The sequence below is a fragment of the Sinohyriopsis cumingii genome, chromosome 2 (assembly GCF_028554795.1).
Source record: "Sinohyriopsis cumingii isolate HCF-2022 chromosome 2, ASM2855479v2, whole genome shotgun sequence".
In the NCBI taxonomy this organism is placed as follows: Eukaryota; Metazoa; Mollusca; class Bivalvia; order Unionida; family Unionidae; genus Sinohyriopsis; species Sinohyriopsis cumingii.
Genome location: NC_142962.1, coordinates 141,267,351 through 141,284,968, shown reverse-complemented (window position 1 = coordinate 141,284,968; position 17,618 = coordinate 141,267,351). Strand labels below are relative to the sequence as shown.

General features: G+C 35.4%; 1 protein-coding gene across 3 annotated transcripts in view; it reads left to right on the top strand.

Annotated features, from left to right (window-relative positions):
* LOC149805959 (uncharacterized) overlaps nt 1-17,618 on the top strand; it is a 125,576-nt gene that overhangs the window by 72,261 nt on the left and 35,697 nt on the right. For 2 of the 3 annotated variants that reach the window (XM_089950749.1, XM_089950750.1), the window contains exon 9: nt 6,936-7,034. The exons of the other annotated variant lie outside the window; for it this stretch is intronic. In XM_089950749.1, the coding sequence (XP_089806875.1) occupies nt 6,936-7,034 (99 nt within the window). The remainder of the gene's footprint in view (nt 1-6,935; nt 7,035-17,618) is intronic. 3 annotated transcript variants of the gene reach the window in all.

The window sequence follows — 17,618 nt, the reverse complement described above, 5'->3', positions numbered from 1 at the left end:
GAACAAAATGCAGACATTTTCAGAAAATCACCTGTTTGAAATACACATGGTTTTCATTTTTTTTAAATCTCATATATCTTTACAAACTTGAAAAATAAGCTTTTTCATTCAAAATTACAATGAACACATTAAAATATAGTATCTTTGAAATATTCTTTTAATATGAGCTTATTTTTCCAATTTTATCATGCAGGTAACTTATGGGAAGAAATAGCAGTTTTCTTCCATACTGTTTTACATTAAATAAATCATTCACTTTTATGAATTTGATTTAAAAAATGAAAGAGAGGATCGTGCAAATGTTGGGCTCACAAGTGTTTTCATCATATGTACTTTTTTCGCTGCTTTTCTAATTTCATAGTAATAAACACATCACTATGTTAAAATGGATTTAATGTCAGTGATACCATAACTCCTGCTATTGCATAGCTAGTACTTTTCCCATTGGAGAATACTCCAAACAAATGATCAAATTTACGTCCTTCCCATTAGGGTGAACCAGAGCTTTCAGAACACAGGATCACCTCTACAGAAAACCACCAAACAAAATGGCGTTCTTCATAATTTTTTCATTTGCAGTGTTGCATTGTTCAGCATAGATTGTGTAAAGAAGATTAGCAGCCACTTTGTGGCTCAGTGAATGAATTATTAATTGTCTTGTGTGCGACATTCTTCTCAAACAGTAGCATTCTAACTGATTGATTTTTGCACTGTTTATTTAAACTCTCTTGAGAGTTTGTTTTAGACATTTGTTCTGTTCATGCAGTGTACATTTTGGCATTTTTATTTTTCCTTGTTACCCTTCTCAGGGCATTAGTGTTTCAAGTTTGGCTGTTTTTTTAATTTAAAAAAATAGTTCTAAGTTGCAAAGGGAACAGAATAACCAGGCAAAAAGTGGAACATATTTGATTTGACAAATACACCACAGATTCAAAGTATCAATTCTTAAACTTTCACCTCACTGTTACTGTACTATATGTACCATATTAGAATATGCTCTTATAACATTTCTGTTTTTTTTTTACAATCATATAAAAATTTAGCTTAATTAGTACTCATATTTTTATTTTGTTACTAAAAAAGTATGTCTGTGTGCAGCTATACACTATATATGTAAATATACATATAATAGATGACCAAATGTGGATTAGTTCTACGTAATGAAATCTGTCACCTTCTTAAATAAAGTCAGTATTATTTATTGTTATTATTATTCATGTGATAATAATAATGATAATAATAATAATAATAATAATAATAATAATAATAATAATGACTTTATTTAAAGAGGGTAACACAATTAGCTAAGAACTAATCTACATTGAGGCCCTCATACAAAGGAATTTATTTGATTTTAGCTGCATCTCTGACGCCACTGGATATATTGGGTTTGGAAAATGAAATAGAGTGGGCATTTCTAATCTCAACTGGAATACTATTCCAGTGCAAAGTTCCAGAGTATTGGAAACTTTTTAAAAATAATTCCTTATTTGGTTTGGGAATTTTATACTGTTTGGTAGACATGGATCACAGATGTGGAGTATAATCGCCAGGAAGCCTATACTGGAATAGTGATTGTAAATATTCAGGAGCACTATTATTGGATATCCTGTACATTAATTTGGTTTTTCTCAAATGGACTTGGGCTTTAATAGGAATATTTGTAACTTACCAGCTAAATTTTCCTTGCTTTCTTTCTGGATTGATATTATCCCAAATGCTCTTTTTTGAAGCATGTGCCAGATTTCCTATGTTTTTATCATTTGAATTACCTCGTACTGTATTACAGTAGTCTAAATAGGGTTGTATGTAACTGTTATTAAATAGTTTTCTGTGCCTTTCAGGGAGAAAATGTTTTATCCTACTGAGAAGCCATACACTTGAATTGACATTTTATACTGAAATGTTTGATATGCTCAGTCCATGATCGGCTATTATCTACCAAAACACCAAGTAGTCTGTCATGACAGACCATTTGCAAATTTGTATCCTTGCATGTCAGACATCAAGATTTGTCCTTTTTTGTTGTACTGTGATGAGTAATATTTTAGTTTTACCTGTATTTACCACCATGCCATGTGCACCAGTTGTCCAGTTTGTTTAGGGCATCCTGTAAAGAAATTTCAAGTTCCTGCTTTGTGTTCTGGATGTCTGACAATGTTGTGTCATCTGCATAGACATCTGTAGATGATATTGAGCCCCTTAGTAAAAGTGGTAGGTCATTAATAAATAAAATAAATAATAATGGACCTAGAATTGAGCCTTGTGGTACTCCATACCTACTTTTTCCAGGTTCAGACAGAACATTATTTATATAAACATGTATTCTCTCACTTAACTGTGCTTTCATCACATTGGTAAATTTTCAGTTTCTTCAAAAGAATTTCATGATCCACCATATCAAAAGCTTTCCTGAAATCTACAAATACAGATCCTGTTATTCTGCCTTGGTCAAGTGCTTGAACCTATTTATCAGTAAGGGAGATCAAGGCAGTCTCACATGAACATCTTGTTGATCTTCAATAGTTTTCATCTTGGAAACCTTATTTCTGCTCATACTGAATAGATTGTCATATTGACACGGGGTTTCACTAAAAGACTTTTTGTAATGTCTCGTTGATCCCAAATGAAGAAGGTATCACTTTTCTACTTACTTCAAGACTTGTAGTACCAGCAAATATACCTACTTGGTAAGATTGTACAGCTAGAGACAGTTCACACTTTAACAAAGATATATGTACTTAATTGATGTAAAAAGATTATGTTAAGGATAATATAGTATTTTGTATGCAGCTACTGACAATTCACTATAAATATTAAAGCAATTAATAAATTGATAAAAATTGATTAGATTGTGAAATTGTAATCAACAACTAAAATTGTGTTATTTAATACAGTACTCAGTCATCATAGCACCATTCATGGGAGCCATAAGTTGATTGCTGTATAGGTGAGGTTACCTTATACTGAGGTATTTAATACATAATATTAGTAATAAATAATGAAATGGAATCCATGAGTGTTAATCAATGAAACAGGATCCCTGACCATAAATGCTTTAAAAAGGGAATACCTTAAACTGAGGTATTTAATACATAATATTAGTGTTACATAATAAAATGGGTTCCTTGACTATAAATGCCTTTAAAAGGGAATACATTAAACTGAGGTATTTAATACATAATATTAGTATTAAATAATGAATTGAGATCCATGATGAGACATACAATAGAAAGAGACTGTCATGTACTGATGTGCCTTATAATGAGGGAGTTATGTGTCAGTATTTTAATATAGGTCTGTGCAAAAATAGCCAAGTAATACATTCAGTAGAGATGCTTGTTTACAAATGATTGCCCTTCCTATGTACTTGGCATGGCTCATTACCAGTCATTACAGATGTAGATTGCCAAAGCAAAAATTTAAACTTTTTTCTTTCTTTGATGTCTTTATGATACTGAGAATTTTTAACTTCATATTCTAGCGACTGTAATTTGCTCTCAGTAGATTTTAATTTGCTTAAACATAGTAATTACATTAACCAGTAACCTGCATGTAGTTAGCAGCTTTCAGCTTGGTGGAGGTTTACAATAATTTGTTAAAACTTTGAATAATTTTTTAAACCTCCTCATATCAGCTGAAAAAAAGATTGCCTTATATATTGCTTTAGTTATGATGGTTTAAAGTAAAGGTGTTATCAATGTGTTATTGGTTCTTTTTTTATGGACATGAGGCACATACAAAGGGAAAATATACCTTGTCTAACCACAGTAATGATAGCCATGAAAATAGCCCACCCGGAATGTATGGATAGAGTATACTCCATAAACCCTAATGGATACAAAGGCTACATAATAAGACCGAAAGGGAAGAAACCAATATTACCATATGGAGAAATGCAGATTGGGAAAGAAAAAGTGACAATAAAGGAACCAGAACCATTGCTAAGGGAGATTAAAAAACGAACAGGAGAATTACATGTTACAGACATCCCGCTGGAAATACCAATAGAAGCAATAGTCAAGCGTTTTGAGGAAAAATACAATATCCCGGTTAGCTCAGCAAGGAACAGAACGATAGAAACAACATCAATTTTAGATGGAACACGGATATTAGAGATAGAAATCAGTAACATGAAGAAAGTAAAGAGAGCCTTTTACATATTCGGATTCTTAGCAAAGACATGGTACAAAGGATGCATTTTTGACAGAACATGCAATAGATGTGGGAACACAGGTCACACACCATTTAAATGTACCCAGAACTCGGAAAATATAGGACCAATAATGACATCTACGAAAACAAGCAGCAGACAAATAGGAAATATGCAGCCACAACAACAACAACAACAAAGAACACAAGATGTGCAGCAGCAACAACAACAGCAGCAGGCACAAAAACAGGAAATACCGAAACAAGCAGGAAAAAAGATAGAACAAATACAACAACAAAGAGATGAGCAGAAGCAGCAACAACAACAAGAGCGTTTACAAGAACAAGGACAACAAAAACAAAAACAAGAACAGGAAATACAGAAACAAGCAGGAGAAAAGCAAAGGATAGAACAAATACAACAACAACAACAACAAGAGAGAGAAACTATACTACAGAAAGAAATTGAAAACAATAAAAAAGGGCTAGAAGTCCAACTGCAGCAACCCAAACAGACAAGAAATGAACAACAAGGACAACAACAACAACAACAACAACAAACAAAGCAACAACAGGTGATGGGAAATAGACAAGAAGAACAACAAAAGAAAATAAAATCACAACAGCAACCAGGGTCAACAACAACGACAACAACACCAACAGATCAGCCTCCAGAAAATGAATCACGGGGATGTAAACAACAACAACATCAAATACAAATGCAAATACAAGAAAGTCAACTGCAGCAACCCAAACAGACAGGAGGACAACAACAACAGCAACAACAACAAACAAAGCAACAACAGGAAAATAGACAAGAAGAACAACAAAAGAAAATAAAATCACAACAGCAACCAGAAAACTTAGAATTACAAGGGTCAACAACAACGACAACAATACCAACAGATCAGCCTCCAGAAAACGAATCACAGGGATGTAAACAACAACAACAACAACATCAAATACAAATGCAAATACAAGAAAGTCAACAAGAAAATATCAAGCTAATCCAACAAGATATTGAACATGAGCAACAACTAGAAAGCAAACTACACCCAAAACAAACAAAACGAAGTCTACAAGAAAAAGAAGGGATACCAATACAGCCATCATTACAAGAAAGTGACTCAGAAGTTACAGCTTTCAAATTACAACAGATCCAGAAAACACAAACACCTAGATTATTAGAAACACCCCAAACAAACAGGATACAGCAGCAAAATTCAAATGAAGACCCAGAATTGCTACAACCAATGGAAACAAGCCTAGATTTAAGGAAAGCACTTCGAAATAAGACAAAAATGAAAAGAAAAGAAAGGAGAAAAAGTCAAAAAGAGACAGAAGCAACACCTATGTTCAGCTACGATGAATACATTGAAAGAAAGTATGGAATTTAAATAATTTTAAAAAAAAAAAAAAAAAAAAAAAAAAAAAAAAAAAAAAAAAAAAAAAAAATTATTACACTTTACAAAAAGCAATAACACAATAGCTAAACATACAGAATAGCAATCATAACATGTAGGGCAGGAGGGCCTCCCTAACTGGTCTGTGAAGATCAAAAAGGAGAGAGAACCCTCCAAAAAAAAAAAAAAAAAAAAAAATTTTTTTATGGATAGGTCTCTTAAAGAGAGGTTTACAAAAATGATGACATTAAGAAATGGGACTGATAAGTATTGCTGTTTTTGATTAAGTGCCCTTTATACAGAGTGCCTGCTAAAGCAGGGTTTCACAGTAGTATGAGGGCTGTTATGGCTTACCATATAGACTCACTTTTTAAGTCAGGTTGAAGTGCAAACTGCACAGACCCAGATCTACTGTCATATAATGCCCCAGCAGATCTGTCCTTGCATTTTCTTAGGAGTAATCAATAGAAACACAACATAGACCTGATCTGCACGTGCATTATATTATAGCAGATCAGGTGTTTGTTTTTTTGCAGTTTAACTCAACTTATAAGTGAGTATAAATGGTCAGGTGATTGGACTTGTGGCCGGAAGGTGCAGGTTAATTTCACACTACCAGGTCAGTCTGAAATAATTACCATAGTGTAACTTTGGCCAGTTTTAGCACTTGACTGTACTTGCCCTGGCATAATATAATTTTAAAAATTTTGCTGTGCCCTAAAATAAAAATTTGAAGAAAAAAATTGTATGTATAAGGCTATGACTGTTTATATTTGTTACAGTACATGACAAGTGTTATCCTGGAGATGTTAGATGGATATTTTTGTTTTGCCTTTTTGTTGCCGTTCTGGACCCCAGACAATAACAAAATCGTGTGTAAAGATGTCATATCAGAGGTGTTTGGAATCGGGTTGAATGGCTTTAGTAATCTTTCTTGAACATTATACCAGAAAGAGTTACAGATTCACATTGTAGTATATGAATATTTGTGTATTGAAGAATGTGCATTTATTTTATAATATAATTCAAACTCAGTCATATTTTCTCATAATTTTATCATGCTAACAACTGAAGATCATCAAATTTTTGTGATTTTCAGTTGCACATTATTTTAAGCAGTTATATTTTATGAACATTGGAGCTGCTTTGTTAAATCAAAAAATGACAGAATCTATGCTTTAAGAGGTTTTCATAATATTTTGCAGATTTCATTTGCAGTTAAGGCTCACAGCTTGCATTGGCAGTATGATAGGTCACCTGTCTGCTGTAAATTAATAGCACAATCACAATATGCATGTTCCATAAATTAATACTGTAGCCCAGCCAATGGAGACTTCATACTTATTCCATTTCACTGCAAACTGACTTGTTATTTTCCAGTCCAAATATGGTGTCGTTTTCCCCTCAATTAGCTGCTGCAAACAACTTAACTTTGACAATCCCTTGGGGATCCTCTTTTTCTGGTACCCCTCCAATGAGGTAAGCTTCATTGATCATTAGCATCTTCATTACTGATTTACTCAATGCATGGTGTGCACCCATCTGTGAAACAGCATAGAATCTGGCCAATCAAAAAAGAGTATGAAAAGTGTTGACCCTGATCTATCTACACTTCATACGATTCCATATCTGAGTCTCTGCTGTTTGCATTTGGGAGCACATTATGCTCAAATAAACATTGCATACTCATGGCTCACTTGGTCATTGTTACTAATTTGCATATCCATGGCTCACTTGGTCATTGTTACTAATTTGCACAGCTCACTAATCTCTCTTCATCATGCATGTAACTCTGTCACTTTATAATTAACTCTTTGGAAACTGGATGTCTTTTGTACATTGCTAATGAGTTTTTGCAGACTTTGTCTACACATATTTCTTTGTTGTGGTTATTGGTGATGGTTTTGTGGATTTGAATTTTTACATCTGTTCTCTGCCTTTATAACCCTGTAAAAGAAAATACTATTAATGTGGATTGCTTAGTATTCATTTGAAAATCACTCTCTCACATAAACTCTTATTTGACTGTCCTTTCATTTTTTATCTATTGAATTGAAACATGCAATCAATCTTCATATTGTACTGAATTGTCAAATAGTCAGTCTCAAAGTAGGGAACTTAGAACTATTCTCAGTCTAATTTTAAGGGAGTCATCTTATTTGAAAAGATTTGTCTGTCATAAATCCAAATTAAAACCTTTCAGTGCAAATAAGACCAGTTCTTCAATACTAATTCTTTAGAAGTTGAATGTGGGCTGTTGATGTTTTGTGACTCGGTTTGTCTTTAGAAGTGCAGATGTTAGTGAGTTTTCCTCAGTTGATGCTGATTGTGTGCTGCTACCTACTTTTATTGAATTTAAAATCTTAAGCCAAATCAAGGTGATTGAAATTGGATTTTACAATTTTGCCAGCTGTACTGGCACTTGATTGCATCATTCATCTTCAGTATGTCATTTAGTGAGGGATCCAAAAAAATTTGGGATTCAGATTTATAAATGTTTTTCTTTATAGCATTTTTTTAAAGAGACAATAGGCATCAAAGTGATCCTTTCTCTGTCATACAGTACCCAATCACATTAACACTCAGAATTACTTCTCTTACCTCCTGAGTTCAGCCCACCCATAGACTTGAAAAAGTCTATCTGCATATACTTTCTATAGACAGAAGGAAGTAACTCTTACAGCTAACCTCCCCATACGGCACGAGGTAGCACTCCATATACTGGATATCATCAGTTTTAACTTTCCTTGCAAACTGTGAACTGGCCTTTGAGAATCCATCGATTTTAATCCTTGTCTGTTAGCCATCCAACAGTCTTTTTTGGTGCTACAGTAAGTCAACAATACTATGTAATGGATTCTACATTTTTGTAAATTTTCATGAAATTTCAAATATTATGAGATTTACCGCTTCATATAACATGTTAACATCGGTAATGCCATATTTCAGCTGTTCATAGGTTTGCCTTTTCATAATTATTATCGCTTTATTCTGATATATTTATAATATTATCGGGATATATTTAATAACCATTTAAGTCAATCCTTGTTAGTTTGATTAGTAACTGTTTTTCTTATACTATTCGCAGAGTATTGTTGAATTAGGATGTCTAACAAATTATGCATTTTTTTGTATTTGGTAGCCATTATCTCACATTGTATTTACACTTGGGGTGTTTTGTTTTTTATATTTTTATATGATCTGTGACATCATAGCTACAAAATGTAAATGATACAGGTGTTTTAAGGTTGTGGAAGACAGTCATCAGTCTTGCCTTATCTGTCCTGAAAATCATCTAAAACCTGTAAGGTGTGTTCTTTGTGGACAGAAGATGCATGGTCCAGTGTTCTTAAAAAAGTAGCGTAAGTGTAGGTAATAAAGGGTTCGGTCAAGATCTAGTTCACACCATTTCTATAACATGTTATCTAGTTAGCCAATGATACTGGATACTCCTTCTCCATCTGTTAAATTTCTTTTAATGGAAGATACATTACAGATGGACACTGGACAGAGATCAGTGTGATTCATAAATCTTCATCAACAAGAATGTAGACAAGCAAATACAGTGATGTTGTGTTGTATAAATGTAGGCAACCCATTGGGTACAAGTCAAGCTCCCCATCCAGACATGATATAGGCAATGAAGCCAAGTGTATGGGAGTGTTTTATGATTTTTACCTAGTATTCCTGCCAGCATCATTCTTATAGCCAATTATTTACTGCTCCAGCTTTTAACCAACCCATCCAGCCATCCAACCAACAAACTGACCAAAGCCATTCAGACACAAAAGATACTGTATGGTTTAGTTATCAAACACTGGTCATCCATACCGTCAGCGATGATGTCTTATGCTGACTTCGCTGCCTGGACCAGCCATCCAGCTGTCCTTCCGGGCATACAACTGACTCGACAACACCCATAATGTGAGTTCAGTGTGCACAAGCTAACCAGCCAACCCAGCTGTCTGTACTGCCTCAGCCATCCATGCCAGCCCAGTCGGCTGTGCCAGGCATCATACATGTATTAGTATACAGGCCATCTGGAATCTCCCCAAACCAGCTTTGGAAAATTTATGGCAACACATGCTGTTACAGCATCACCTTTGCCATATTGTATCACATATCCAGGGACATACCCATTAGAGGAAGAGAATACTCAGGTTAATGACTATTCCAAGCTTTGGAAAATTTATGGCAATACATGTTGTTACAGCATCACCTTTTCCATATTGTATCACATATCCAGGGACATACCCATTAGAGGAAGAGAATACTCAGGTTAATGACTATTCCAACTAATGGTCTTCTGATAATTCCATTTCTACCGTGGAAGGAACTGAAGTTAGTTTTAGAGTGACCATAGAAGAAATTTTTTATATCTGACCCCTACAGAATGTCCCCCCAGTTGCAAAGTCAAGGTTTAGGTTGATACATTCATCCTTCAGAATTGTACCAGACTCTGAAAATTTGTGGAAAATGTCTGGTTGATTATCATGAAAAATAAGCAATCCTGGTAATAAGAAGGTCTGGGGGGGGGGGCAAGTCAATTTCTGGCCATCTTTTCTCTGTATTGGTGCAGGTCACACAATATTGCCTATCATAAAGGTGTGCCCAGCCTTGATAAAGATTTCACTGCCAATCATTATGTCATCCCTCTGTATTACAAGTAGAACAAATAGGTTTTCAATGCCACATCCAAATTTGTATGAAGTGTGGTTTCTATTTCTTCTCTGTTAGATTAGGCCTCTCGTTTAGTATACTGCTTGGCAGAGAAGGCAGAGAACAATCATGCATGGGATGCAGACTGTAAGTCACATCTCCTCTAGGCCTACTAACTCCAAACAATGACATCCCTTCTACTGTCCCCTGGCAGCCCTTGGGTGGATGCCAGGCTCCTTGTTTCACAGCTCATGGACCAATTTATTCACTTATGACCAGTGGTTGATACATTTGGTTTTGGAGAGTCTCGGCATCTTGTTCAGCCACCCCTCTACCCTCTTATCTGTCTCCTTCATTATGGAGATTAAAACTGACCCCATGCAGGCCAGCATATTGCAGAAAGAGATACAGATATCTATTAGACCATTGAGTGGTTCGTTCCAAAAACAGTGTCCCTGCTTCTGTTCTAGGCTGCTCTTGGTCAAGAAAGCCAGTAGGAAATTGTCTCCCATGACAGATTTCAGCAATATCATTATATTCATAAAAGCCCCAAAGTTCAAAATGGAAACTGTAATTAATACACAGTAAGTGTTGACCTGTCCGAGACATACTTCCACATTCCCATTCATGAAACATCATGAAAATACTTGTGTTTTTGCCTACAAGAAAGCAGTGTAATCAGTTTCATGCCCTACCTTTCGCCTCAACCTCAGCCCATGGGCTTTTACCTGAACATTGGACACTGTCACCACCCTTTTCCATGAGACATCCTCATCTGGGACATCAGTGTACTTAGATAGCATCCTCAGAAACACATGGTAAGTTCAGTTTTTCTTCATGGTGTGCACAACCTTCTCATTCTCATTTGAAATTTTGGTTGGATAGTAAATACGGACAAGTCAGTGCTTATTCCTTCCCGACATATTATTCATTTGGGTATGGAGGTCTGCATCCATTTGAACCTAGTCTGTCTTCCTCCCAAATATATCAATGCATTGACTTCATTGTTCTAGTGTCTGGGAGGGCTTCTTCCAAAACTTGTATCACAGCTAGAGAGTTCCTTCAACTCCTCGGCCTCAAATGAATCTCAACTGCCTCTACATTCCTCCTTTGCAGATGGCCCTCCTCAGTGGCATCCAGATTTCTTGTTCATTAGATCAGCAGATGATGATCTCAATGAAAATCGGGTACTTCCTGGTTCATTGGCAGAACAGAGATTGGCTACCATCAGGAAATCGACAGCCACAAGTCATAATTTGCTCAGATGTTACTGGTCTTTGATATGGTCAGTGGCAAGTAGACACAATTAGAGAGAACACTTCATATAAACCTCTTGGAAATGAAGGCAGTCCTGAAAGTCTCCAATCTTTGGCATGACTGTCTTCATTCAAAAACAATCCTGATGTCAGACAATTTGATGGTGGTCAATTACCTTTGGGAAGAAGGTGAAATGAAGTCACCACAGCTATGAGTGTTGGTATGGAACTACATTTTGTTGTGTCCACAATATCAAATAAGCATTCAGGTATGATACATTCCGGGCAGACTCAATATTTTGGCCAATTCTTGTTCAAGGAGTAGACCGCTATTCACACAGAATGGTCCCATCCTCTATCTTCTATTGAGTGTGCAACGTTTGGGATAAACCAAGGTTGACATATTTGCAAGGAGGTGGAACAACAATCTGTCCACCTTGGTTTCCCCATTTCTGGATACAAGTACATGGACAGTTAAAATCCAATCAATCAACTGGGAGCAAATCTGGGCTTGTGTCTTCCCCTGTAAGTTTCTGATTCTGAAGTTAATTCAGGAAATGAGGGTCACAGATTGCAAAATAACCCAGATAAACCCCTCGTTAATAGGACAATTCATGGGTGACTTGACAACAGACTTGCCAAAGAAAATCCTAGCAACACCAAGGATATAGAACCCAGTATATGCTCTAAGAGTTTATCTGAAGCACACAAAGTTTATCCAGTCTGAATGCCAGAGGCTTTTCCTCCCACAGAAACCAGGGAAACAGGATATTATCTTGGAGGTGTTGTCATCCTGGTTAAAGGGAGTCATCCAGTCATGATACTCTGATCTCTCACAGGAACAGGTGCATCTGATGAGGGATTCTGCTCATAAATATGAGCAGTTTATATGAGCCTTGCCTTTTAATGTCTCAGTTAAAAAATAAGAGTTTCAGTCTGTTTGCATGCCCAGTCCACTTTTTCTTCTTTGTTTTTGTGTGACATATTCTCACAAAACACACAGTTGAAACTTGTTGGCCCCATGGTGTTGCCCAGACAGTCACCAGACCACATTACTCCTGACACAACTGCATCCATGGTTAGGATCTATCAAATTCTACTGTATAAGCCTGAGAAAAACCTTTCTTTGTAGTTATTTACTGAGTGTGAAAGTCCACTGGACAGTACTTTGCACATGTATATATGCTTATATTCAGTTCTGTCAGCTATAGTTAGGAGATTTTTACTCTTAAAAGTTCTTTTGAACATGCAGTGTACTTTTAGGTAGAGGGTGGATGCTCAGCATTCCTCCTTCCCCTATTGTCCTAACATTAATGTGATTGGGTAATGTATTTGATGGAAAAAGGAAATTTTTATAATAAATTATGTTTCTCAGAAAATAATTACCCAGTCATATTACTATAAATCCCTCACAACCCTCCACACAATGCAAGCATCCTGTCTAAAATAATGCACAAGTTAAAACTGACAATATCTTGTATGCAGAGCACCACTTGGAGTTTAAAAGGCGGTTATTTGTAAGAGCTACTTCCCTTTGTCTATGCAACATTTAGACAGATAGACTTTCTCAAGTCTTTGGGACGGCTGGATTCAGGTGGTAACAGAAGTAATTACTAGTGTTAGTGTGATCAATAAGTATTTTTGGAGAAATGTTATTTATAATAAACTTTCCTTTCACATGTTTTGCTGTACCTACTAATTTGCAAGTGATCTATACAGCTTTTTCTCTCAGACAGAAAAAACTTGAGAGTGATCTGTACACCATGTTCCCATAAGCAGAAAAAAAGAAACTTGCAAGTGATCTGGCAGTTTCTGACTCAAGTCATTTGTTATGGAACCCATTAAAAAAACATGAGTGTCCTGAAAACGATACAATTCTGTGGATTCTGCAGAACCACAGTACATGATGTTTTCATTATTATTATTAAGATATTTTGGCTACATGCCTTATATGGGGTTGAGGGGTGCTTAATTGCTATATCCAAAACCACAGTACATGATGTTTTCATTATTAAGATATTTTGGCTACATACCTTATATGTGGCTGAGGGGTGCTTAATTGCTATATCCAGAACCACAGTACATGATGTTTTCATTATTATTATTAAGATATTTTGGCTACATACCTTATATGGGGTTGAGGGGTGATTAATTACTATATCCAGAAATGCATAAAGGCAGTACAGTACGGTATGCATCACTTTTGTACTTTTCAAAGTTTGCTTTTGTCTTAGGTTTTACTCTGAGGAGCTAGGATCCGGACCAACTTGTTATCTCCAGTATTCAATTGGATTTGTTCTTCTGAATCAACAGTGCAAATATTTGAAACTGTTTCTATGTTTATTTGGCTAAAAAAGTGGTTGAAGATGTTGGTGGCGGGTGTATTTTTCATGGATCTCCAAGAAAGGGGGATATATTTCAAAATTGCATGATGAAAAATGGTAAAAATCATGAAAAAAATTTATACCTTTAGAAATTTATTTAGGTCCCACACTATCTTTAGAAAATCAATGTTTGCTCAGTTTTAGAGCTAATAGGGTTGTAGGAAATTCAGAAAGATGTAAATGTAGTTTTCTTAGAATAATAGTGAACATTTATTATGTTAATGATTGTATGCCAGTGAACTTTATATTTTCTTTTTGCACTTCATTGTTTTTCTTAATAGATGTCTCTTTGATTAAGCCCCAATAGTCAAGAAACTGAAAACAATATTGAAAACACTCAGTTTGTGATTGCAAAATTAGAAACCATGATCACTGAAATAATACAAACATGTATAGCAGACAATGATTAGCTAATTCTAAACTTTTCAACTTTGGCAACATTATTTTGCTTTGAGTCGATAAAAGGAACAAATAATTTAAAATTTAAAGTCAAATTTCTGTTTAAGAAATTGGCGATCTACCTTCGTAGTGGAGGTGTATGTCATTACAAAGGTTTTATTCTTCATTTTTTCAAACACCATTATAAGAATAGATATCCATGCAGACTAGGCATGGACTGCATGTGGTCAATGGGCTGCATGTGGCTCAGTCCTTCACATTGTGCAACCCTTGGCCTTGTCAGCAGTCAATTTGAAAATATTTATTTTAATTAATATGCATAATTGGTGATAAGGAACTGTTCTTGCTGATATTTCCTGCAACCTTGAGCATTTTATCTGTGTTGGCCCCCAACTGGATCATAATACAGGGACTTACTAGTAGTATAGGCAGGTGCCTGTACTAACCTATAATAATTATACTGTATATACAATTAGACCACCTGTACATCTGAAAATACTTTAAGCTACCAAGCCTACTAAATAACACGGATTGCGAATAGCAGCAGACATCAAAGGGATTTTATAAGTGATTCAGAGCATCCCACAAACTTCCACAATGAGTGAGACTTTACAAGAAATATCTTCTCATGAGTGGCCAACAAAATATTTGTCATGAGATCCTCTATAACAAAGGTAGAGGTTTTAGCAAAAAGAACATGAGAGAGTTTTCTGAATTTTATTTTTCAAGCAAAGATGCACATCGAGTGTTTGTGCAACTTTGTCAGTTTGTGACAATAATAATGATTTTAATTATCATCAGAGTTGTATGTTTCACACTTTCATGTTTGTTTGAAAGATACACTCTATTAGGAATGTGTTAAGCTTATATTTGAATTTGGTGTTTACCAGCAAGAAATGAATACATAATTGATTATATTGTTTGCTCCTGGAGAATGATAATGGACGTCTTGATAAAAGGGTAATTTTGGACAGCATCAATGAAAACCTAAGAAGGCAACTTTAAGAATGACCAGACTAGGTTATTTTCCATTTTGCATGTACATGTACCATCATCATCTTTATCCTTATCTCCATTAAGCTTTTGAAAATCTTTGGCAGTCTGCATAAATATTTAACTTTGAAATGATACAGGTATGAATTAATTCATAAAAAATTAAGAAATGCATAAAAAAGCACAAGTGATTTATATTGAAAAGTCAAAAAGTAGGATGAAGTTATTTTTAAGATAACATTTTTGCTCAAGTTTATACATTAAATATGTGCTCATATTTTGACCCTAGAAATGATCCCTAAATTTAACATTAGCTTTATTAATCTGTTGCAGTTTTCAAAAATTTATTTTCCTTTTAATTTTTGAGTTACATGGTTTTAAGTTACACAACCACTCTTGGGAATGCAACCATCACATAAGTCAGAGGTTAGCTTAATTATATTTTTAAGACTAATTTTGTAAGTTAACATGCTGGACTCCTACACATACTAGATTGGATTGCCAGATCAAGCTGGGTTGGACTTTTGTGTTGTGTTCTTCATAATAAAATTGTTTTCACTGCCCAACAAAAATAGCTAGATAAAGCTAATAGGCAAAAGACCATAATAAAGGCTTGACCAAGTCAAACCAAAAATATCGTTTTGTGTCTCAAATACACACCATCTGTTCTTTTAGTAACACAGAAAAGGGAATTTACTAATAATGTAAATGTAGCTTCAGGTCTGATGAACTTAAAGCATATATCTCTGATGTACACCAATAAATGTATCTGGGTATATGTACCAGTTTCTTAATATAAATAATTATGTGCAAGAAAAAGATTTTGCTTTAAGACGAAAATATTTCTTTTAAAAACAATTTCCAGTTTATAAACTGATTTCCAGATAATTGTTGCCAAAAACAAGACCACACCTCACCCTTCAGGATGATCTAACAGGTCCTTCACAAAATCGGGCACTTCATGGCTTAGCTCATTTTGCTTGCCTCTCTGTGGACCCAACAATCATGGTTCAGTGATCTTGATCTTCTGGTGGACCATCCAGGACCTTAGTTCAGAGTACGGACCTCCTCACAATACAGGAACTGTCTCCTACACAATAGACCACAAATTACCCACTTTCATGCTCATCTCATCTCAATGATCTCTCTGCAAAGAAATGTTTTTGATTAGATTGCCAAGTGCATCTTTCAGTCCTCTAGAAGATTTACATCTAAGATGTATAATGGCAAACAGAATCTTTTGTGATTGGTATAGTAGAAGATGCTTCAATCCTATCTGTCCCTCTGAGAGCGCATTGGCCTATTTTCTTCTCATCCTTTTTCTACAGTTAAGTACTATCAAGCAGCCCATTCCAACACTGTCAAATTTTCAAAAGTCCTTACCATTGGGACATGTTCTCACTTAGTAGACCTGATCAGATATTTCAAATTGCAAAGACCAGTGTCTTGGTCTCTAATACCTAAATGGAATCTCTCTTGTGTTTTTGTGAACTCTGAATACCACCACCCAATGAACCTTAGGGTGAAGCTTCCTTTGATATCCTTACCCTCAAGATAGATTTCTTGCTTTACGTAGGATCGGCAAGAAGAAGAAGCAAGCTTCATGACCTACCATATCTGTAGAGCAGGGCTGTATCAGGTTCATTCGGAATCATGCGTCATTTCATAATCTTTGCCAAGCAGTTTTATTCTAACCAAGAAAACAGCTTCCTTTGGTTGCTTCACTCCAGACTGAAATCCCAAGTCTCAGCTGTATATCTTTGGGGGATGACCAAGATAGGCTTTTATGTTGAGTTAAAGCTCCATGTTTTTACTTGGCAGGATCTAAAGAGGAGGAAGGTTAGAGAATGCAGTTTTCCTCCCCATGAAAGGTTCAACTGATATTTCAGCTTCCATCTTTTATAGGTGGATTGCATTAACTATCAAGAAAGCTTATTAGTTCCTTGCTGATAGGAACCTGTCCTTTCATGAGAATTAAAGTCCTCGAGTTTCAAACTATTGTTGCCTCATGTGTCTATCTAATTCACTCATCATTAGAAGGTGAAGAACGCCACATTTTGGCACTGTCACACTCCCCTCTCCTCCTTGTACCTTCGCTCATTTGCCCACCAAACATTTCTCCTTGGGCCCAGAATGTGGCCTTGTGGATTCCATTTTGTTGTAGTCTCCAGCTTTTCTGTATTCCTTGTGTTTTTTGATTCACCAAATAATTTCGTCAGCCTCTCACCAAACTGAAAATTCAGATATGCAGTATCAACAGGTATGGTATTATTGTTAATAAAATGTAGTTTGAGGTGGTAGCAGGTAAACAATTTTTAATGATATACTGTAATACTTACTCATTGCTGTTGTCAGACTCCCACCCTGCACTG